This window comes from Fusarium keratoplasticum, chromosome 6, assembly GCF_025433545.1.
Source record: "Fusarium keratoplasticum isolate Fu6.1 chromosome 6, whole genome shotgun sequence".
NCBI classification, from domain to species: Eukaryota; Fungi; Ascomycota; class Sordariomycetes; order Hypocreales; family Nectriaceae; genus Fusarium; species Fusarium keratoplasticum.
Genome location: NC_070534.1, coordinates 170,376 through 194,350, shown reverse-complemented (window position 1 = coordinate 194,350; position 23,975 = coordinate 170,376). Strand labels below are relative to the sequence as shown.

The 23,975-nt window shown below is 50.5% G+C and overlaps 6 protein-coding genes across 6 annotated transcripts; 4 read left to right on the top strand and 2 right to left on the bottom strand.

Moving 5' to 3' along the window:
• Positions 1-1,545: 1,545 nt before the first annotated feature.
• Positions 1,546-3,730, top strand: NCS57_00801800 (uncharacterized protein; the record flags this gene model as incomplete). Its single annotated transcript, XM_053057848.1, has 3 exons — positions 1,546-2,664; positions 2,734-3,567; positions 3,623-3,730. 3 exons carry the CDS (start codon positions 1,546-1,548, stop codon positions 3,728-3,730), a joined length of 2,061 nt encoding a protein of 686 aa, XP_052911679.1.
• A 1,141-nt stretch (positions 3,731-4,871) lies between these two features.
• Positions 4,872-6,427, top strand: NCS57_00801700 (uncharacterized protein; the record flags this gene model as incomplete). Its single annotated transcript, XM_053057847.1, has 3 exons — positions 4,872-4,939; positions 4,992-6,312; positions 6,368-6,427. 3 exons carry the CDS (start codon positions 4,872-4,874, stop codon positions 6,425-6,427), a joined length of 1,449 nt encoding a protein of 482 aa, XP_052911678.1.
• A 173-nt stretch (positions 6,428-6,600) lies between these two features.
• NCS57_00801600 (Cutinase) lies at positions 6,601-7,345 on the bottom strand (the record flags this gene model as incomplete). Its single annotated transcript, XM_053057846.1, has 2 exons — positions 6,601-7,101; positions 7,154-7,345. The coding sequence occupies 2 exons, from the start codon at positions 7,343-7,345 to the stop codon at positions 6,601-6,603; spliced, it is 693 nt and encodes a 230-aa protein (XP_052911677.1).
• A 6,870-nt stretch (positions 7,346-14,215) lies between these two features.
• NCS57_00801500 (Nitroalkane oxidase) lies at positions 14,216-15,579 on the top strand (the record flags this gene model as incomplete). The annotated part of the gene is made up of 2 exons (XM_053057845.1): positions 14,216-14,716; positions 14,764-15,579. 2 exons carry the CDS (start codon positions 14,216-14,218, stop codon positions 15,577-15,579), a joined length of 1,317 nt encoding a protein of 438 aa, XP_052911676.1.
• Positions 15,580-18,414: 2,835 nt separating this feature from the next.
• On the top strand, positions 18,415-20,213 carry NCS57_00801400 (Rhamnogalacturonan endolyase; the record flags this gene model as incomplete). Its single annotated transcript, XM_053057844.1, has 3 exons — positions 18,415-18,631; positions 18,681-19,258; positions 19,311-20,213. The coding sequence occupies 3 exons, from the start codon at positions 18,415-18,417 to the stop codon at positions 20,211-20,213; spliced, it is 1,698 nt and encodes a 565-aa protein (XP_052911675.1).
• A 1,080-nt stretch (positions 20,214-21,293) lies between these two features.
• NCS57_00801300 (HET domain-containing protein) lies at positions 21,294-23,280 on the bottom strand (the record flags this gene model as incomplete). The annotated part of the gene is made up of 3 exons (XM_053057843.1): positions 21,294-22,912; positions 22,972-23,031; positions 23,085-23,280. 3 exons carry the CDS (start codon positions 23,278-23,280, stop codon positions 21,294-21,296), a joined length of 1,875 nt encoding a protein of 624 aa, XP_052911674.1.
• Positions 23,281-23,975: the final 695 nt, after the last annotated feature.

Below are 23,975 nucleotides of genomic sequence, written 5' to 3'. Positions count from 1 at the left end.
GCCTCCGCTGCGAGAAAGGGCCCTAGTAGCAAGGCAAAAGGTGCTTTGCATATAAGCTACCTTATAGAGTACTTTATAATTAATATAAGTTTATAATCTTAACTTAAATGGCTTCTTTTAGCTATGCCTTCTGAGCTGTTTATTATAAAATAATAAGTTTTAATAATTAACATATATAATAAGTAAGTAAAATAAAGACCGTACCACATCCACTGTTCGCTGTACCGGCCACTCAAGATAAGGTAACACCAAATGATAATTCATCCACCTTTCAAGCACCAAGGCTGCATTCCAGGTGCCCTGGTCTCGCGCCCAGGCCTGCGCTTTGACACAATGGGCAACCAAAGGTAGATGCCCTCGAAATATACGTTAGCATTTTCCTCCATTTCCGCGGCTGAACCCAGTTCATCGAGAAGCCTCTACGCTATGGACACGAATGCGAGAGTCAGAAAATATTACCTCTGCCGAAACACGGGATTGTCGAGAAAGAAAGCGGAGCACGGCAGAGAAGCTCCCGGGTGGGGCATAGACGATTCGCGGGGAGACCAAGTGGCGATCCCCATGTCCAGATCTTCTTCCTCCACAGGCGACGAGACTGGCCGCGAGTTGCTTGAACTCGTCGTGGCAAGGTTACTGGCTGAGTTGCGTGTGGTCGTAACTGAAGAGCCGCTCCGAAGGGCCGTTTCAAGGGAAGCGACGCGCGTCCATAGCCAGTTGAGCTCGTCATTTTTCTCAGCAACGGACGAGTAGTCGTGCTCCCTGCCGCTTCGGCGACAGGTGCCGAGTTGTGGAAGCCCCTTGTCACATCTCCGCTTCTGTTTACGGCAAACCTACTGTGGCTGCTCTAGACCGGAAATAGCTTGCGCGGAGTGAGACAATGTCCAAGGGGATAAAATCGATAAAAGGTCAATAGTCATGGGCTAGCGGAGGTACGGGTGGGCACTTAAAAAGGCACGGCCGAATGTGTCGAAGTGCGGCCACATGTCGGCCGCATCAACCGCATGCTTACCATCTGGACGAACGCCAAGAATAAGCAATGAGGGGCTCCATGATCCTTTACCACACTTTGGGGAATCAATGTCACAGAGATTGTGTGCCAGAGCTTTGGGATTACCTGGCACAACTATGTTTGATGCATAAGCCTTTTATGCATTTCTTCGATGCGAGCTTGCACAAGATAAGTCTGGTGGAGTATGGCTAGCTAGCTGAAAGGCTGTGGCTGGCTGATGGTCTGTGGCTTGGTATGGACACGAGTGAATGTGAATGGTAGGGCTGGTCTGGGCCGTTCCTAGACTCAGCCATGTCTAAGACGGGATACACTCCAGGAGGGCCAAAATGCCATCTGAAAGCCTATCAAGTCAAGGATAATACTAATCTTCAGCATATGGCTCAGATGCATGTGAAAATGGCCCCCCAGCTCGAACTTTACATGCTAAATGATAACAAGCTTGGGCTCAAAAAGGTATAAAAAGACTCACATGGCCCTCACCCAACTACTCCTCTGACAGGCATCGACAGCCTTGACAAATCTTTCACATAAAACCGATGACTTCTAAAATTATCGAAGGTGGCCTTGCGGCCTCCAAGTCGTTTTTTGCCATATTGAGTGCCTTCTTCCTCACAATGGTTTCTTTCCTTGAGCCTATCTTTAAATCTCTTTTTATTGGTTTCTGGAAGATCGTCAACACTTTCATTCACTGGCACAAACTCCCCGCCTGGATTGGCATCTTCAACCTCCTCGCTTTGCGCTACGAGCTTCGCAAAAAGAACTTGTACGACACTTATCCTGACGCCGGGTCTCAGGGTACCGTTGCATCATGCCCAATGAAGGACTCAAAGTTCATTTCTTCGCGAAATTCGAATGGCTATTTCAATGATCTTAGTGCACCCAAGATGGGATGCGTTGGAATGAGGTTCGGTCGCAATGTGCCGAGAGATCAAACCAAACCACCCAGCCAGAAGGAGCTTCTCACACCAAATCCGAGAGTCATCTCCGAGAGAATCCTTGCGCGGCCCGATGGCGAGTTCAAGCCTGCCGTCATTGTGAACTTGCTCGCTGCTGCTTGGATCCAGTTCCAGGTGCACGATTGGGCGCAGCACATGTTCGACACAAGAAGAGAGACTCACATTGACATTCCCTTGAACCCAGATGATGGATGGTCTGACAAGAAGATGGCCGTTCCACGTACTAAAAAGGCCGATGATCTCTCTGAGCAGGATGCCGAAACACCAGCGTACGACAACGAGAACACACACTGGTGGGACGCCTCCCAGATCTATGGGTCTACCGAGGCCGAAACGAGAGAACTGCGGGCCAAGTGTGACAAGACTCATCCCGGGCAGCTTGCAGTTACTGTTGGCGATGGAGAGCAGTTCTTACCCCGTGGAGAGGACAACATTCCCCTCACAGGGTTTCGTCAGAATTGGTGGCTTGGGCTTGAACTTTTGCACACCCTCTTCGCCCTCGAGCATAACGCCATCGCTAAGCAGCTTCACATTTCAAATCCTACCTGGCCGAGCGATCGGATCTTCGACACTGCCAGACTGGTCAACTGTGCGCTAATGGCTAAGATCCATACTGTTGAGTGGACGCCTGGTATTCTGCAACACCCCACCCTACAGATCGCCATGGATGCGAACTGGTGGGGGCTTCTAGGTGAAAAGGTGAGTCTGATAAGTCTTTGTTCAAATACGTCGTATTCAGTAGATGGAAAACTAACCGGGCTATACTAGCTCTGGCACGTCTTTGGAAGGCCTTTTGGAAACAAGTCCGAAGTTCTTTCCGGCATTCCAGGCTCGGATGTCAACCACGATAATATTCCATACTCTCTCACCGAGGAGTTTGTGTCTGTCTACCGTCTCCACCCTCTCATCCCGGATAACATCGCCTTCTTCAACGTCAAGGACGGCCAGCACGAGGGCACACTCCCAATCAAGGAAGTTGCTTTCGAGTCCGCCCGCAAACCTCTGGAGGCAAAGGCTGAAGATAATCAGGGAGATAACGGACGCTTGGGACTGGACTTTGCAGACGTTTTTTACTCCTTCGGCGTTAACTACCCAGGTGCGATACGTGCCCGCAACATGCCTAACTTCCTTCGTGACTTGGCTATCCCGAAAGACAAGGACTTCCCCGAGGGCCGTCACTTGGACTTGGGTGCTATCGACATCCTTCGGGATCGTGAACGCGGCGTCCCTCGCTACAATGCCTTCCGTCGTCTGTTTCACATGCCCCCCGCCCGCACCTTTATCGAGCTCACCGGTGGCGATGAGAAGCTGGCTGCTGATCTGGATGAGGTCTACAACGGTGACATCGAGGCCGTGGACCTCCTTGTCGGCACTCTCAGCGAGCCTCTGCCTGAAGGTTTCGGCTTCAGTGACACTGCCTTCCGTGTGTTCATTCTGATGGCCAGTCGCCGTATCAAGTCTGACCGTTTCCTTGCCGGCGATGGTTGGTGCCCAGAGATTTACACCCATGAAGGCATCAACTGGGTGCAGAATAATACCATGAAAGATGTGCTCTGCAGGCATTTCCCTGAACTTGCTGGGCCACTGCATAATGTTAAGAATGTGAGCTACGTTTCAAGTCTAACAAGATGCGTACCATTGCTAACTTGTATGGCAGGCTTTTGCTCCCTGGGCCAAAATTGGTCAGACTGACAAATACATGGGCGTGGAGACAAACAAACCAGAGGACCTGGCTGCCGCGAGGGCCTCAGACAGGGTTTATTAACCAGATACAAAACCCTAAGCGGGCTATTTTGGGAAGACAGCACGACCATGCGGAAAGACATGATAGAAGGAGAGCGACAACTGACCCCGACTCATTCGCATCTCTTGATGCATTTACGCATGGTCTAGACACTTACAAACAGAATAGTCACAGCAATACAGAATGAGATTCCTACCCTAGTTTTCCATCAGTTGTCCTTGCTTCATAGTAAGAGCTGCTTAGAAACTGCTACTCTGACTTTGTTATAGACCGAGAGTTTTGTTGACTATGCCTATCAAAATAAATCCGGTCGTTACAACATTCTGCATCCGATCAGCACCGACGTCCATCTTTTCCAGTGTCTGGACCCACCGTATAATACTTGACTCATTTTGATCATTGCAGGTTGCATGAAAGTGTTGCGAAATCTGGAAAGAGCCTCCGCAAGCCTCGCCAGGCTATGGGCAGTCCTAAGTGTCGTGTCGTTGGTATTATTGAAAAGTGCGATTGAGGGGTCCCACAAGATAAATATCAGAGGCGGCTCGCGATCAGGCTCATAACGGTGACCTGCGTTGGTACTTGTGGCGGCGCCCAGTTTCTTATCCCTCTCTATGACATTGGTTGAAGCTCCTCCAGGATCTAGCCTCGGGCTCCGTTCAATTGACAAATTTTGCTGGCTCTTTGTTTTTCCAACTAACTCCACGACCAAGCTTTGCACTTGTCTTGTCTCGGTGGATCGGAGAGTGCTGGCAATCAGTGATCACGGAGCCCGCGGGGGCCCGCGGGAGCCCGTGGAAGGGCGACCACGCGATGACGCACCAGTGTTAGGGCCATCCCTGGCCGTAATTCGGTTAATGTCACTAGTGAGATCATAAGGCAACAGCGATCTCTTTAGTACTCTGGTGCCTTTGCGTCGGATTAGAGTTTAGACTCTCGTATTGCCAGGGTCAAAGTGCGACGCAGCCACGCGGTTCATGCGCGTACCAGCAAACCTAGGGACCGGACTTGAGCCTCAAAACCCTCTTCCGGGGACGGAGATTAGCCAAAACCTCCACAGCCGTATCACAGCAATCAGGGGTAAAGAACCGTATATAAGCGGCCGTCTTGGCTGTTTTATCGCAAAAGTCTTAAACATAAACCACCTCATTATATCTATTTCATCATGGCCGGATTGGATTCTACTGTTCAATTGCCTGGAGCTAAGACTCGCCTACGCCGACTTGGTTGCCTGTACTGTCTTATTCCCCTGCTCACTTGTATGAGAAGTGTTAACAAGTCTTAGTGAACTGTATCAATCCGCCCTGCACAATGTCCGACACTACTGCGGCACCACTGTCACTTGCCGCTATCTACTCCCTCCATCATTGGCAAGTTTCGACATGCAAAAGGAAGTAGTGCGAAGGTTTGAAAATGCCGTCGCACAGACTATACTCCAGTTTCCGATGCTGCAAGTTGGGCTTGTTGGAGAGAGCTCGAGAAGGCCCTCTTGGGTCTCGCTTCCGACGATTGATCTGGCCGATCACATCCAGTGGCATGTTCTCGCCGACTCAACGGGCTACGACGAGCAGTACAACGCAAATCTTCTATATCAGCTTGATGCCAAATTCGAACACCTGGAGACTAAACCCGGCTGGAGGCTTGTTCTCATGCGCACTGAAACAGACGGCTTCGTTGACGTCATGTTCATCTGGAATCACGCAAACTGCGATGGAATGAGCGGCAAAATTTTTCATCTCTCACTCTTGCAAAGTCTCAATCAACCTACCAACTGGGGTTCCTTTCTTCCGGACTCGAGCGCAATCCCGACTGCGTTGACCGCGCAAGATCTCCCTCTTCCTCAAGAGAAGTTGGCCAAACACCCCATAACTCTCGGGTTTGCTTTTTCACAAGTATGGCATACCTTCGGCCCATCGTTGCTCTCCTCCAAGTCGGCAAAGGCCACGTGGGCTCCTCTTCAACTCGGGTCATATGCTTCCCAAACAACTTCGTTCAACATCCAAAATGCAGCCCTTTGTCGTATTCTTGCCGCCTGTCGCCAGCATGATACCACTTTAACCGGTCTCCTTCACGGCATCATACTGGCATGTTTGGCCTGCTACGTCCCTGAAAACAAGGCCCGCGCTTTCACCGCCGCCACTGCAATGGACCAGCGGAGATTCATGTACCCCAGACAAGATAATGCAGCTGATTCCCAGCGGAGCGTACAGAACTGTGTGTCGACTATCCACCATACGTTTGATTGCGACCTGGTGTCGGATATTCGGGCCAAAGCCCGAGCCAACAATTGGGAAACCCAGCCTGTCTGTGATCTTGAGAAGGAGATATGGTCAGCATCATGGATCGCCCGTGGGGATATCGAGGAAAGGCTGAACGCCGGCCTGAAAAACAACATTGTTGGCTTGATGAAGCTGGTGCATGACTGGCAGGAGTATCACGGAGATCAAGCGAAGAGGGATCGCGAGTTATCCTGGATTGTAACCAATCTCGGTGTTATTGATGGGGGAAGCGAGTCCGGGACAGATGTGCATGATGGGAATGAGAGGTGGTCTATAAATCAGGCGAACTTCGCCTTGAGCGCACACCTGGCGGGACCATTCGTGCAGGTAAGTGCCCTGTCTGTCAAAGGCCATGATTTGTCTGTTAGCCTTTCCTGGCAAGATTCAAACGAGAGCAATGAAACTTGTGCTCGGCTGGCTCAAGGTATGGAAGCCTGGCTGAGGTTTCTTGGGCAAAGCGATATGTAGATCATCTTTCATTGCTTCTTTAATTTGAAACATGGGCATTGTAATAGATTGAGTGTTGAACCAATCTATCTTTGCTATTCCACAGAAAAACAAAAATTGAAACCTCGTAACAATTAACAGGCCCGCCTGTTAAAAATTTCGTCCTCCTCAAGCAGAACCACGGACAGCCCGAACCTTCTCGATGAGGAACTCAGGGGCAGGGCCACGAGCATCAGGACCATAAGCCAGGTGAGGTGCAGCAACGATCAAGCTACCTGTGCATACGAGGTCGCCTACGTTGCAGAAGACCTTGGTCCTGTCCGCAGGATAGTTTGGAATTCGGCCACGGTTCTGCAGGTTCTTGGTGTAGCCGAACAGAACAGTTCCGGCGATCTTGTCACGGATGGCCGAGTCGAGGTCCTCGATGGAGGCAGCTGCAAGTGCAGCACCCTGGCTGTAACCGCCGGCGATCAGAGTCGCGTCGGGGCACTTGGTGTTGGCCTGCTGGAAGAGACCGAGCATCTCCCTGATTGCGGCGCTAGAGGTTCCGCGGGGGAGGGCATTATCCCCAAGAGTGGCTCGGTAGGCACCGCCAACGCCCTGGATCCAGACACCATCCTCGCCGAAGGCGGACTCAAGATTGGAGGCGATGCTAGGACCGAGAGTTCCCTAATGTATGTGTAAGAAGAGTGATGTTGTCATCAAAACAAATTCTACGAACCAAGTTGCCCGTCTCTGTTGAACCTCGGGCATAAATGAAGATGACATCGGCGCAGGAAGCGCTGTTGCCGTCGATCAGATCGTTACGAGTTGTTCTACCAAGCTGGCGCGCCTCAAGCTCCTGGGCAGAGTTAGAGGTGGGCAGAGCCGAGGCCGTGGCGACGAGAAGTGTGGTGAGAGCGAAGAACTTCATGGTGAGGCTGGTAAAGAGCGAAAAGTAAGGGGTGAAGAGTAGAAGTGATTGTCGGCGAAGTGAAGGTATGTGTGGTTGTCTGGTTCCGTTCCCAGTGGTCTGGCACAACGATATTTAAGCTTGAACAGATGAAACTATCATCGTCCGAGCTCTGAAGTCGAGCCTCGGCTCGCGATCCATTTCCTCGGTTTCTAACGTCGAGAGAGGGGCAGTTTTCATCAAAGGATGTCAAAACTCTTGATACTGGACCATGCGCTCGCAGCTATGAGTCGTGATAGTTTCAGGCAAACTGCTCGCATCAGGAAACCTCCTCCGTGCCCCTCCCCGCAAGCTCTTCCGCTTCTAGTTGCAACCCGCGCCGATCGCTAAACCGGCAGGATGGAACGTTCCCCGCAAACATGAAAGAGCCCAATCAGCGAATCCGACTGTAAGCTGTCACTTTGACAAGCGTGGTTTTGGTTTTAGAGATGAAACCCCGGAAAACCCGCCTTGCCTATTCTGTCACACCTTGCGAAGAGTGTCAGAGCGCGCATAGACACCACCTACATGATGGTGGAGAGGAATCAGGAGCTTTTACGAGTGCCTCTTTACGGCGATTGGAGGGACTCGAGATCAACAGATCATGCCAAGCTTGGACTCGTTCATCCGCAAATCAGCGGCTCGGACATGTACCGACCTACCTGGCCCTGCCGCTCATCACGGGTGGGTCAACCTACCTAACCTAGAGAAACACGGAGCATAGTTGGATCTGCTCAAATGGGAATTTCATTCGAGCAGTGCTTTTAGTGGGCGGAACTGTCTTTTTTGATGCAAGGCATGATGGGATTGGGACGATGGTGTCAGAATGAGGCCCAAGGTTTCATCCCGTTTCTATCTCATTTCAGTAATAGAAAAGCATTCAGACTAATCATATTGCCTTTGGTTTTGGCTTTTTGGACCTCTGCACTGCCCCTTTCGCAATGGAACAAATTTTGTGACGTTTATGCCTTTGATTTCAGTCAGAGTGTTTTTTCCCCTTCCCCTTTTGTCCTGTGACTGTTTGTCGAGGCGACAAGAAAAACTCTCAAAGAAGTACACATGACCTTGAATGGAAAGATTTACACTCTCATCGGGTAAAAACCCGAACAAAGTGAGCAACATGATGCAGGAAGCATGATCAAATTAATCAATACACGGAATAAAGGGATAGTCATCTTATTGTCTGACATCCTGATGAGAGAGCCGGACAGAAGGGGTATAGATTTCGCACTTGTGACATGTTGCTTGATGTAGAGAGGCTTCGTCTGTCAGCTCGAACCGGCTTCTCGGTTGGCTATGAGCCATATAACGCGTTGGAGAACGCCCTCTCACTGCTCTAGACGTTCAAGGCGTGACTGGGGTCTTCTTGGAAATACCAAGGCGAGGTAACTAGTTATCGCGCCGCACGACTCTGCCGAGGCCTAACAGCACCGTGCCAATGGCATGGCCGCTCTCAAACCCAGTTTGCCTCGGATGGTGTCGGTGTGCGACTTCCGCCGTGGAAGTGAATGACCGGGGCACACATTAGGAGGCCGTGTGAATGTCTACATGTATTCGTGACTTCTCGCCTGAAACGGCTTCCACGCTCGCTGGTCAAACTGGAGGAAGAAGGGCTGAATGATTGGGCCCCAATGAACCTGTTGACTGACTCGACGTTCTTCACCTCAAATGTTGCTATAGAATTCTCTCTGTGACTTGATGACGCTTCTGAAAGAAATCATGAGCCACAGTAACAAAGGACGCATGCATTGACACGTGCCAGCATTAGCCCCAGTCGAAAAACGCGATAACCTAGAATAACCTTCTTTGGTTGCTGCTGTAGATCTCATCTCTCATCTTTGGGGGGACTGAGACATAAGTTATCGTACACACTCGTGGCAAAGCCCAACCCCTGAGGAACGGTTATTTTAAACCTGGGCTTTTTGCTCAGGGCGGCTCATGCCTCTGTGGCGGCTCACCGCTCCACGATTAGGGGTTCTTACAAACAAAGTGCGCGCTGAGGATGCCGGATTTAATCGTATGTCTAAGGTTATTCAAGCAAACCCGCTCTTCAGCAGTGCTCATTTCGAGAGTCGCTTGGCGTTAGACATCATTCGCTATCTGGGTTCTTGCGGGCTAGCTTTACCTGTTTGGTTAGGGCTACTGCAAGCACCAATCGATATTTTGTCCAGAAACTGCCACGGCTGAGGAAGAGGCGCACCTGGAACTCCTTGGCATGCCTTGGAATTAAATTAGAGACTGCGCGTAATCTCAGGGACTTCGAGCGGGACTGGATCAGTGACATCGACCAAGGCTGAGACAAGCAGCAACGCGTATTCATCTAGTATCTGGATTTCTGATACTACTACCGGCACTGCCACCGCTTCTTATTCCGCCTCTAAAATCTCGACCGACAGCCTCAGCCACATGACTTCATCATTCAGTACAACGACCGACAGCAGTACTTCTGCTGCCACCTCGGCCGACATCAGCACTTCAAAAAGCACCACAACATCCACCAGTCCTCCACCAGTGCTCAAAACTCGAACGCCGAGGGGAGGCCTTCCCCCTAGGACACCGATGGATTGGTGCACCATGCCCAGCGTCGTGTCCCTCACCTTCAACGAGGGTCCCACCCAGTACACGGCCGCTATTCTGAACAAGCTGAACGCTGCCGGCATGAAGGCCACTTTCTTCGTGAATGGATTAAATCATGGGTCCATACACGACCACGCGTCCATTATCCAGCGCATAGTTAATGGAGGCCACCAGCTTGCCTCTCTTAGGTGAGTCCTTAAGGCGCAGATGGCAATTGATCACTCCTAACGGCGTTGATAGCTGGCGCTATCTCGATCTTACACAGCAGACCCCCATCGAGATACAGGATAACATGATCAAGCTGGAAGACGCTCTCATCTCCATCGCCAACGTGCAGCCCAGCTACGATCTTCTGGCTCAGTTAACCCATCGAGGGCCGGGCTCCAACTATAATAAAGAACACATTTGCAGCCCAGCTACATGCGGCCGCCTTACCTACGCTACAATACCGAGTCGATGAGAGTTCCTAGAGATCTTGGTTATGTAACCATATTTTCCTCCATCACTGTAGACGACGAGAACCTACAGCAAAATCCTCAACAGGCCACTAACAACTTCGTAAACGGCCTAGACGCTGGAGGGACGATTGCATTGCTGCATGACACGCACCCCAAAATGGCGGACGATATGCTTCCCGGAATTATTTCCGCGATTCAGGCAAGGGGCATGAGAGGTGTGACTGTGGGAGAGTGTTTTGGTATACCCTCGTCCAGCTGGCATCCCATTAACCCTTGAAGAATGCATTACCCAATTGAGCACGTTGCATTATGGTAGTAATACGAAGATGGTGAACATAGCCTTTTCTTCGATGAAGTTAAGCATTAAAATAACTTTTTTGTTCATAATGAGTAAGGATTAGCTGTATAGTTGCCCGAAAATGAGATCTCCTTGTGGGCGAGTTCCCAACCAACCTCTGTTGTCAAGCCGGTATTCAAGACCATTTGGAGAAAGGTAACAAAGAAAGATAGCGCTGGGTGAGACGTCCCCTTGGACATTCTTATTAGAGCTTGTTATCCCAAGTTTTGGAGGACCACGCCTGGTGAGCCTCTTCGCTGACGAAAATTGCGTTCCCTCCACTATTTTGGGAATAACTGGGGTTCGAGCTACGAAGTTCACAACGCTGATTGTTGCAAGAGCCGGTAATGTTCAGTTGGCCGGCTGGTTCGTTGATTTTACTTGATTTGATCATACCATCCCTTACCTTGTTATTAGGTGTTGGCCTGCAGCCTGCCTTGGAGGCCAAGTTTGAGGCCAAGTCTGAGGAAGCCCGGGCTGTGAGGTCATTGGGTGCGGATGCAGTATGACGAAACGTGGTGCAGATTGGAAGGCGCCATGCTGGCATGGTTGGGGAAGGCTGAAATGTGCAGCTTTTGGCGCCTAATGTCTCGGCGTCTGACCATGGACAGGAGGTAGCAGACGCATCTGCTACCTACTTAAGTCCGCCACTCTTCCCTTGAGTTTGAACTGCCATCCGTCAGCGACCAATAGCTCACGCAGAGGAAATGACAGAACCGACCCACGGAAATCCGTCGTGCGATGTTTGCTTCGACTTCAAGTTCTCACCGCAGCGTAGCCGTCACAAATTCGGCCGGCGGTGGAGAGATACACCAGGCTTGAACTTTTCTTCGAGGCAAATTCAACACCTTGAGCGGTCGGGTGCTGAGGCGTGTCGGTTATGTGCGTTTATCGTCAAGGCAGTATCATACTCTGGGATGCTCCCTGCCGACGATTCGACAGTTCACCTCTCCATCACCGAAGCGGGCGCAGTTGCAGTATTTTCTCCATCCTTGTCTATCACGATACAGATTTACACACTAATCGGTCAGTTTAGTGCAATAATTCTTAGTGACCTTCTGACATGTATCTCAAAGACCAACCGGCCACTTGGGAAGGACTCGTCAACAACCACGAAATGATTTTATATGCGGGCTCTCAGGAGGCGTATAATTTCATCGAGTCCTGCCTTGCAAGATGTGCTCGGCATTCATCGTGCTATCCTCCTATACGCGACATTCCAACCAGACTTATCGATGTCGGCTCGCTCAACGATACTGAGGTACGACTTGTGGAAACCACGCCCACGGCGGAATACCGTTATGTTGCCCTTAGCTATTGTTGAGGAAAGTCCGAGGTAGTCAAGACTATATCAACAAACTACCAAATCATGCAACAGGGAATAAAAGTGTGCCGCCTTCCGAGAACGATCCAGGACGCGATTGAGGTGACCAGGAAACTCAAACAGTGGCATCTGTGGGTCGATGCTATCTGCATCATCCAAGACTCATTATCAGACTGGGAGTATGAGTCAGCCAGGATGGCTTCTGTGTACCGAGATGCCTACTTAACCATTGCCATTGGGACTGCAAGTTCAGCAACAGAAGGATTTCTACACCATCGGCATCTCGCTGCAAGCCAGAAGCCTCCCTTCAGGGCTGAGTGCCAGTACGGAAAAAGCGAAATATTCATTCTGGGTGCAAGGGTCATTCCTGATAAGGCGGCGCATACCCAGCAGAGAGACGGGGGAGAGGAGTTACCTCTATATCTCCGAGGATGGACCCTTCAGGAGAGCCAGCTATCGAGGCGAGTGTTAACATACACCAAGGAGGAACTCTGGTGGATGTGCTTGGAGGAGTCACGTTGCGAGTGTGATACTCTTAGCAAGGCGGAAGAACGATCCTGGGGAGTGAGTAGTGGATTTAAGTCACTGCTGTCCATCGACAATTCGAATCAAGCTTTCCAGCATTGGCATCTTACAGTCGACAGGTACCTGAGTCGCGAGCTGACTAACTCGATGGACAAGTTACCTGCCATCTCAGGAATTGCACGAGTTATTCAAGACATCACTCACTCTGGATATCTTGCAGGGATATGGTCAGATAATCTCAGCTATGACTTAGCTTGGGCTGCCGCATCAGCGGCAATACTCTCGTGGAGTTCTGAAAGGTTTGTCCTTTCCCAATATCGCGGGCCAACCTTCTCTTGGGTCTCGATCGACGAAAAGGTACTGTGGGAAAGATTATGGGGTTGGGTGCCTCTAAGCCCCTTTGCCCTTATCCAGGCTGAATCGACGGTCGTGGGCAAGAACCCCCTTGGTGTTGTCAAGAGCGCCCACATCACTCTACACGGCCTGACATTGGCCACGACGCTTCGACTAGCCCCGATGCGAAACAGGGAACAATCACTCACTTACTATGTACGGAGAGGAGCCCGAGATCTCCACATGTACGCAGACACAGCTTTAGAGACATTCGAACTGGTAACCCCAAGGTGTTGTTGAAAGATCTGTTCGGCGGTCACCTGTTGGCTCGAGCAAACATCCAGCTGCGTCTGAGAGCCCTGTCCTTCTTCTGCTTCTAGGGCACGGCCAGGGCCTATGGGCAGATGATGAAGGGGAGGGCATTGAGAAGAGAAAAGCACTGCGGATATATTTGGTTCTAGGGAAGTCGCCAGTGGATACAACAAGGTATGAGAGACTTGGCAGAGTAAGGGAGTCCTACAGAGATGTGAAGGGGTTAGAGTCTCTTGAGGGTTTGGAGGACTTGGGACAATTTATGGAAAAAACTATTACTATAATCTAGATACTAGCCAGAGGCGTCTCGATGTATTCGATGCGGCACCAGGTGCGGTTGGTCGAGGAACCCTTGAAGAATAGATTGAGAGGTCAGTGGTACCTTTAGGGAGTTAACATTGAGATGGGATGCTACGATGTGTTGATAATGTGTTCTTTGTTATAGCTGAAGCCCGCCCCTTAATGGGAGAACTGAGCCAGAACGGCGCATGAGTAGGCCAATGGTAATGAAACTACGATATGGACTATTTGAGGCCAAGTGACGAAGAGATTTGGGGACGTTGGGCTCTGAGAGACCGGAAGCTGAGGTTGCCCAACGCCAGCATGATGTGGTGGGCGCGTCCGCCCAGTTGCCGCATTAGGGGTACGCGCGAGAGGAAGAGATAATCAACAAGATCTTTCAGCTTGACCCGACCCTCCGACAAGTCTCGGATGTGTTTCTCTTCTATCCTATCTCAATTGGTTTACTACCCGACAACAGAGATACGGCCCAAGATAGCGCTGAGTTTTTAATCATAATTGGCGTGGTTTCCGACGTCGAAAGATGTCTATCTAATGATCTCCATGGTCGGATATCAATTATCCCTACCCCACAACCAACATTGATAACTCTGTTTAACATATAATAAGACGGACATCGCGAGCCTGGTCTGGTGGAATTTGCCTTGCAGACATTCATTTATATCTTGAACCTCATCTTGAACTTCATGATTGACTTTACTCTTACCCAATCTCAGGCAGATGCCCAGCAGAACGCTCGGGAATTTGCGTCAACTGTCCTTAAGAAGGCTGCTACTGAATACAGCCCTCATCAGGACCAGAAGTCCCGCTTCCAGGCGACTCGCCCATTTTACAGGCAAGCAGTGCAGCATGGCCTGGTCAAGGGCCAAATTCCTGTCCCATTGGGGGGCACCATGGAGAGTCTAACTCACTCCGCCATCATTCTCGAAGAGTTGTTCGCGGTTGAACCCGCTGCCTCCATTACAATCGTCGCAACGGCCCTGGGACTGATGCCACTCATTCTGGGCGGCACACCTGCTCTACAGGAAAAGTACTTGAAGCCTTTCCTGTCTGGGCACGGTGAGCCCCTTGCCAGTTTGATGCATTCGGAGCCGAATGGAACTGCAAATTGGCTCGAGAAGGGAGGACGAGGCCTCCAGACAACAGCCAGAAAGGTTGGAAATGAATGGATTATCAATGGCGAGAAGGTTTGTGGCCTTTGACCCCAACCGGATATATACTAATCAATATCCAGCTTTGGACCTCGAACAGCGCCGGTTGGGGTGAAGAGGGAGCAGATCTTGCGTGCGTCGTGTGCAGGCTTTCCGATGATGCCTCCAAGACCCAAGACCCCAACATTGACCCTGCTTCACTCATTATGATCCTCCTCGTTACACCGGAGGTCATCGCAAACAATCCGAAAGAAGCATACCAGGTTCTAGGGGAGCCGGAGCTTGCGGGCCACATCACCACCTCTGGCCCGCACACTCGCTTCACCGAGTTCCGTGTCCCTCACGAAAATCTGCTCTGTCCTCCTGGAGAGGGTGCACCTATCGTCGAGACAGCTTTCACTATGTCCGCAGCCCTCGTTGGTGCGATGGCTGTTGGTACAATGCGCGCAGCCTTTGATGAAGCCCTTGCCTTCGCCAAGTCTGACACGCGCGGTGGCTCCAAGCCTATCATTCAACACCAGAGTGTGGCTGACAAGCTCATCGACTGCAAGATGCGGATCGAAACGAGCCGTCTTCTGGTGTGGAAAGCGGTTTGTAAGCTTGATGACCCTGCGGTTGATTGGAAGGTGAAGCTCGAGATCTCGATGCAGGCCAAGATTTATTCGACAGATTGCGCTGTCGACTGTGTTGTGGATGCGATGAAGGCGGTTGGCATGAAGTCGTATGCAAAGGACATGTCGTTCCCCAGATTGCTGAACGAGGCTATGTGCTACCCTTTGTTTGATGGGGGTAATATTGGGCTTCGTCGGCGGCAAATTCAGCGTCTCATGACTGAAGAGGAATACAAGCCATGGGAGGCAACCTACAGCTCTCGGGGAGTAGAGAAAGGGCGCTTGTAGAAGCAACCATCTATGCTTATGATATCTTTCCTAATGGAACAGGCTTACCAAGATCTGACGCTACTCTTGTAAAACAATCCGGTATTTACATTTGTTAAGTCATAGTCTTGCTATTTCTCAGAAACTTTCCAAGAATCTTATAAACATAATTTTTTAAAGTAAAGAAGCTTTCATCTATACTAGCGGTGACCTCGCCTAAACACGTAAATACAAATGCTTAGCCTGAGCCAAACACATTATTAGGGGTAACTCCGATGCTAAAAATGCAGTGCGCACTGCTTTAGGCAGCAGTACTTGCCTTATTGCTCGCTATGACCGGCCGCAGCAGCTGCACCTCAAACGCTTCAAACGGATATAAGACCCACCATGGTGGAAAACAGCAGGTGCGCTTTCCATACCTCAAAAAAATCCCGCCATTTTCGCTGCCAGCAATGAACCCAACCGAGCAGCTCTTCAAGCATACCGCCCTGGACACGAGTGGAAATGGAATTCGCCTGGTCCGTGTCTCTCCGTCAATCTCCCAGACCATATGTTGCACTATGGAGCAATTCAACGTTGATAGCTGCCCACCATACCGAGCATTGTCGTACACCTGGGGTCCCCCAAGCCCAACACGAACTATTGCCGTCAATGGCAAGCAGTTCCAAGTCCGCCACAATCTTTGGAAATTTCTTTGCATTTTGCAATCGAGGTCAGAATGCGAGGATTTTCTTTAGGTCGACCAGCGGTGCATCGACCAAGCGAACATCCATGAGCGAAACCATCAGGTCAGACTGATGGAGGAGATCTACAGGGGTGCGAGAGAGGTTGTGGTTTGGCTCGGCATTTCAGATGCGTATACCGAAGAAGCCATCGGGTTCATCAACAGTGACGCCGAAGACACGCCGATATCACCTGACATTCTACACTCTCTACGATCCCTCTTCAAAAGGTCGTATTGGAACCGTCTCTGGATTGTCCAAGAAATCCTGCTCGCGCCGGCCATTGTTGTACTTTGTGGAGGGGACAAAATAAACTGGATGAGGCTGGAAGAATTTGTCGAGGGCGGAAGGAATCAGAGCGGATGGTGGACCCAGTGCAGTGGGATCGAGTACGGAAACACCATTCCCTCCCACGTTTCATCCCTCATGCTTTCCTCTGGCCTTAATGCTGCTTACAGTAAAGTCAAGGACAACTACAGCCTTACGACGGCAATGTTTCTCTTCAGCAATAACATTTGCGCAGACAGTCACGACAAGGTTTACGGCCTAATGGGTATTGTACGTCAAGAGCAGCGGTTAGCTATTGACTATAATAAACCCCGGCAAGACGTCTTTCGAGAGGCGTTCAAAGTGATAATAGCACGAGCTAATAGCTGGGCGGCCTATCTCGAGCTGAGGGGTTTAGGGACGAAAGAGTTTATAGATACATTTGAGCAGCTCGGGAGGGGAATGAATATAGAAGAGAGTAAGTTAAAGAAGATACTAAGGCTACTTAAGAGGTGGTTCAAAAGGCGAAAAAGAATTAGTAGTTTCTATTAGTGGTGTATTTCGGGTCAGTATTAGCCCGTATTTGTAGGTGCGGCCGCGGGTCTTTATGAAAACTTCCTCGGTTTAAAAAATCAGCTTTGAATTATTTTTATTTTTTATTTTTTATTTTTAATAAATTTAGCTTTATAATACGTAGGAGTAGACTAATGCTTCTTAACCCCCCCTAGGCATTTCTCTATATATTTACCGGCGCTCTAATAGGTGGTAGATAAGGCTCTCTATTAACTCTTCTATTTCTCATATATTTTGGGGTGACGTGGCTCGGTCTCCTGTTAGGTAGATGGCCATAAGGCTGCAGACCTCGGATCGATCCAGCCATCGATTTACAGCCCATGGAGCCAGAGTTCCTACAGATAGTTGACGGTACCATACACTTCCTTCATCCACCCTCTTGCTGTGACATCCACTGGTGTAAATACAGAGTCTGCAAGCATCTTGAGCTTTCGCCGTCTTGAAAAGTTGTAACCCACCGGAATACGGTTTCGCTCTTCTGGTTTCAAGAAGCCCAAGACTTCGTAGATCTTACCTCGAGGATCCAGGCATTCGTGGTGTGAAGTCAACTGGATAGCATACCCTAGGCCGATGCCCAGCTTGATGTGACCATGTCGGAATACTTGGGGACCGTGGGACCCGATGCAACCGAAATGATGATTCCTCTCTTCGTGGCATGAGTCCGGGAAGAGAATGCGGAATCCAAATGATGTTGTTGGTGCTGGAGAGCCGAAGATGTGAGAGTGGGCGCAGAGAGCGGAAACTCAGCGGGTCCGCAAGACACATCGACGGTTCGACCGTTGCACACCTCTTCGATAGTCCATAGGCAGAGTCTTCTAAAACTCGGAACGTCGGCTCGGATCTCGGGGCCGTGGGGCAGTATAGGCAACATGGCCGAGTAAATGATAAAGCTCAATGATGCAAGACATGCACCTATGGCGATTATAACTAGGGTCAATTTCTCTGGCCAACCCAGATCCCAGTATCGATGACGCGACCGCCTGGGTCGGAGATTCGACCGGTCCAGAGAGAAGTCCATCTCCATTTATGGCAGTACACCCGAGGAATGAACCATAGCAATTGGAGCGCAAAATATTTACAAAGGAACAACATTCAATTATTCCAGCTATCACACTTAGGTGTCGTCAATCCCGTCATCGTTGACCCATCTGCGGCATGGCTGTCACCATCTCGTTTCGGCCTGGTGTGATGGGGCATGATTCTACTCTAGGCCTGCCTCCATTAGTATATAAAAGCTTAGGATCTGCGTCGCAATATTGTAGAACAGTCGAAACCATAGATGATACCTTTCGTGATGCGGCTCCAACTACTTTCCCTCTTGACGTTTCTCAGCCCTCTTGTGGGTGCGAGTAGAGGCCCGTTCTTGGAAGAGACAGGTGATGGCTCTTGGGTCATTGGCAATGATCTATGGAATGTCACCCAAGGACCTGTTTATGCCAAGAAACTCTTTTGGCAAGGGATCCCCGGGGCAGACTTGGTCGGGTCTGCCTCTGGCCACTATGTCGGATATGGTACGTCGTCTTGTTCTTCGGGAGTCTAAAGCTAATCTTGTTTCTGTAGACGGAGAGAGCAACCTTGTTTTCACTGACGCCAGAGTGGCAGTGAAAGGGACGCACTTTATTGACATCAGCTTTGAAAGTACCGCTGGAGACCTTCACTGGGTCATCTTTGACGACCTCTCCGGAGCATATCAATACTTTGTCAACCGCGCCTTGCCTGATATCAGCATCTTCCGTACTCTTTGGAGGCTATCCCCAGACTACTTCACTCACGGGCGAACCCATCTCAAGGATGAGCCACTCCCCGACTTCTCGCTCTTTTCCACGGGCACCAACGTGCAAGATGAGACCTGGCAACTCGCCGATGGGTCATACATCACGAAGTATGACTGGTCCAATGCTGTCAGGGACCGCGACTTTTATGGGGTTTACGGCTCAAAAGTCGGTTCCTGGTGGATTCATCCTTCGACTGAGTACTACAACAGCGACCACCTCAGTCAAACCTTGACTGTTCACCGGGAGAGCAAGACTGGCGATGCAGTGCAGCTCAACGTCGTGCAAGACACTTCTCACTTCCGAGTTGGTCAAAAGACGTTCCAACCAGCCGGAAAGATCTGGGGTCCTTGGCTATGGTACCTGGTGAGTCTCCATTCTGCTGGCTCTAATGGACCAGTAAGATAACCCTAAGCAGAACAATGGCAGTCGAGTCGACGCTGCACACAAACGGCAGAAGGAGCTTCGGCACTTCCCATACAACTGGTTTGACAACAAGGCCTATAGTGCGAGAGGCGGCGTGCAAGGAACCCTCCGCCTTTCTGACGGCCGCCCAGCTTCCAATGCAGCCGTCTTCCTCGGCGACACTGACACTTCTATTCGGCCATCTGTTCAGGGAAGCAACTACTACTATACTACTTACACCAACGATAAAGGTCGATTCTCTTTCGATGACATCCGAACCGGGTCCTACGGTCTTTATGCCTGGTCAGACGGAGGAAAGCTCGCTGATGTCTACACCAACTTCACCAAGTCAGATATCACTATCACCAAGGACAAGACCCTGAACTTGGGCCAGTTGAACTGGGAAGTGAAAGATAGAGCCAAGCGGATCTGGCAAATCGGGGCCTTTGACAAAACGGCGCGAGGATTCAAGAACGGAGGGGTTCCATACCAACATGGCGTGGCCGAGGATAGCCCTGCCAACTTGACATTTACCATCGGCAAATCCCAAGACTCAGACTGGTACTACGCATCCTCCGCGATCGGAACGTGGACCATCGAGTTCGAGATCTCAAAGGAGGACCTTGCAGCCAACAAGGCAGCGCTGCTGAGCGTTTCACTCGCTGGATACTCACAAAGCGCAGCACTTGATATAGACGTCAACGGGAAAGTCTACGGCTCGTTGAGCAAGAACGTCTTGACGAGTGACCCTGCCCTCTACCGATCCGGCAAGACTAGTGGCGAATGGCGCTTCTTTCAGTACGAGATTGAGCCAGACGCGTTGAGGGAGGGCGTCAATACGGCTGGGTTTACTGTCACGCGGTATACCAAGTGGAGAGGCTTTCTGTGGGATAGCATTATCTTGGAGTGGGCGTGAGAAGATAAGGTCAGAGTGGACGTCAAGATGAGAGTTAAGGGGCGCGTAAATCACATCTCTCCAAAAGACATTCTTGGGCCTCTTTCAACTTCAGAACTAGATAAAGCCGACTATAGTGATGACTAGAGTCATCTAAGGCCTTTTCTCAAGAACATGACGCTTTAAGAGTGTCTTATTCCCATTTCATACCTCGTCGTGCTACCAGCTTCCCATGATAGTCCATGCGCTGGAACGATGACAAGCCAGCTTATCAGGGAGCGTTACACCCCGGTTAATCCTGCGCTACACCCATGCCTGAAAACTTGGGACGTAGCTAATCCCACTCGGTTTTGGCGGTAACGCTGGCCGAGGGCTAATCCACGAAGGGCATCGCGGTAACGCGCCCCATTATTTATCTAAAAGACGTGCCCAGCTGGTACCAAACCGAGCAGCAAAGGCCAAATCAGAGCTTGAGGTTATATTAGGAACGAACGTTGATCTATTTCCAAGGTAGGCTAAGTAACAATCTCGGTCTCCAGAAAGCTTAAAATGAAGCAGCAATATGTGAAGTATCCCATTTATTCCCAGCATTTACCTTGCCCCATCACGCCCCGACACTCTTCACTTTAGAACGAATTGTTGCAGCCTCATGGTTAAGGCCCTCCGCTGCGCAATCAACTCCCCAAACATACACCCAGGAACATAACACTCCCCTACAAAGTGATACATACCATTACGCAATGGCCGCAGGACGTACGGCACCGGCCCACCCAAGAGTAAACACACGATATCCCCGTGCCCGAGAATCTGAGGCCCCAAGCCAACCCGACCACCCGTCGTGGCGAACAACTTACGCCCCCGGCCGACTGTCCGTACCGTTTGACCGTATTGCCTAGCATCGTCTGCGGTCTGTCGAGCCGGCGCTCCACATAAGAGGTTCATGTTTCCGTACTCCTGAGGTGCCCAGGTTGCAAAACACCTCGCGTGCCGATCTAGGGCGGACTTCCCTTGGATGATGGAGCCATACCAGTCTTGTCCGGCAGTCAACGTTAGACTCAGCATTGACCGACCCTCTTCTCCTCCTGGAACATGCTCGTTGACCTACGTTGCCACCTCTTGTTTGAAGTGATTTCGTTGCCTGGCTCGTTTTCTTTTATTCATGGAAAGCACCTCTGAGAATATTTGTTGAGATGATGTGATGGTGCCGAGCACAAAGCCCTCAAGCGTCAAGCTCCGTTGGTCGAGCCTCCACGAGACATGTAGCAGGGGCTTCGAGGGCCACCCAGCGGAAGCATCAAACTTCATTCCCTTCCGGTGCGAGGCCCCTATGCTTCGAATCGGATCAATGTGCCATTCAGGTATCCATGTGGGGAAATCCGGAAATAGCAACGTTGTGTGACGGACGGCAGACAGGATCTCCAGAGGGGTCTCGTGAGTCGTCACGACCCAGTGGAACACTCGGGTGTATAGCCCTTGTCGCAAAAGCCGATAATCGGGTGTGATGAAATGTCGTTCTGGTCCAGTCTGTTGACTGGGTAGGCCAAGAATGGCGTATATACGATCCAGAGGCTCAGTGACATTGAACCGCCTTGTCAGACGAATCAGGTCCAGAAAGGACATCGAACTGCTCCTGAACCGAGCTGACGGTAGCCGATACATGAGATAAGCGTTCATAAGACCGGCTCTGGCACTGCCTGATCTTTTGATAGACGTAAACATGTTCCATAGCCGCTTGTTGTTTCTGATCAACGTTGTAGCCAGCCCAACAAGGGTCCAAGATATGACCTCGCCGTTCCAATGAACAATAGCGAGGCGCGACGAGACAATTTCTTGCACTACCCATAAGCGGGTCCAGTAACAGTTCTCAAATATCTGTGCTATCCTCGACATTTCGGAGTGGCCAACGACCTCATTGAGTATCCTGTCGAGGGAGTGTTGAGCATCTCTTGTCTGATGAAACGTAATCCACGCAGAAGTGAGATCTTTCACAGCTTTAAAGCACAAATTTGTATGCAGATTGTCTCCTTGGAGATAGATGATGACCCTGGAGGCTTGCGAGTAAATCCGCTGCATCTTTGAGACTTGCTGTCGCCGCTCCAACATGTCGGCCTGGTTGATGCAGAGAGCGTCAGCCCACACAACTCTGGCGCAGTTTCTTCGCCGAAGACGAATTAAAATCTCTTTTAGTTCGTTATTGATGTGCAAGAATCGTCCCGATAGAAAGATGGGCTGTTTGGAGAGAGCTGGAGGGCCCCAGCGGTATGAGATGGCCTCGTACTCGATGTTGGGATTATCAAGGTCCAATACGTCCAACGTAGCTGAGAGAACGTCATCCTGCCGGCCTGCATGAAGAGAGATGACACGAATAGACGAAACCGTCGGCAGAGGTGTATACTTGGGTGTTGAGGATAGTCCGGCCGGGAGAACAGCGTGGATGCAGTTGTAAAACCAGTCCTCATCGTCACTTTCTGTGGATATTGGTTGGATCCCTGGTGAAACATCACGCTGGATCCTATGTTCAAGAGCTCGGATCTGCCTCATTACGTCAAGCTCCGAAGATGCTGGTAGCCTATTACGCGTTTCGTAATCGGCGTTATTGAAGCCTCTGCGCCCCGGCTGGAGCTGATCCCCACTGATTTCATCAACAGACGATAGAAAAAGATGGGAATCGTCTTGGTTAGCATCAGTGAAGTCTTCATGAGCCATGATCCGGTTTTCATCTGGCGTTTAGGTTAATTAAGTCAAGATACTAGAATGACCAGAGTATTGCTTCACTAACAGCGTATATGATGTCTGTCAGGGCTTGTATCAGAATCGGAATGATCGCCGTAAAAATTGCCTGCATTGAGTGTGAGCTATGAACCAATGACATAATGAAAGAGAGGTGCTCACGATCATGGTCACTTTCGGCTCCATCGAGCTCGACATATGTGCCCACCTCTCCCCCCTCAGGGAGCAGCCCATCGATGTCATTGAACTCGGCCTCCTCACCGTCGGCTACGTCGCTAGAGTTGCTGTCATCAGATGTGAGGTCCCACTCAGAGTTGGAATCAGCACTATTGTCCCAGGAATCGTCGCTAGACGACATGATGAGCTTCGATTGTGTTGAGGGGAAAAGAGCTCAATGGTTCCATCGTCGATCGGATGCGGTGAGCCCGGAGCTGAGCCAGCCACTCAACAGGGGTTTTATTGGTTGTGGCTTTCCAAGTTTGAAAGAGGCAGCGGTTGCCTTGTCGCTGTGGTTCGCCCTGAGGCTGATATTGTTGAACTGGGCGCTGCACAATAGCTCCAAGGGTGGTCACGTGCCTTTAATGGCTGGCCGGGAGAACTCCGGCTCGTCGGATAGATTAGTGCTATCTCTCATTGTGGAAGATACCCACCGGACACTAGGAGTCCACCAATCTACAGAGCCGAAAGGGATCACTTCCCCGCCCCAATCCTGAAATTAGATAATGTGATTGGTCCACTTTCGGACCACAGAGCTCCGACAGTTCAGGGACCTTTACTACCCGATGCTATGAGCAAGCCTGATGATTGGTAGAACCTTTCGGCCGGAAGATAGACGTCCGCCTAGGTAGGCTTGATCATATGTGTGACCTCACTGATGCTGAATATCAACCGGAAAGCTGTCATCCGGGCCATTGGAAGGCACTTGTTTGGGATCAACCCCGGCCAACTGTCAGCCAGGCTCAGATCTACCAGAAGCCCCAAGGCTTCACTCTATGAAGTTAAGGCGTAAATGAGTTATAAGCTAGCTTTCACCCCTGGTTGACGTTACGCTTT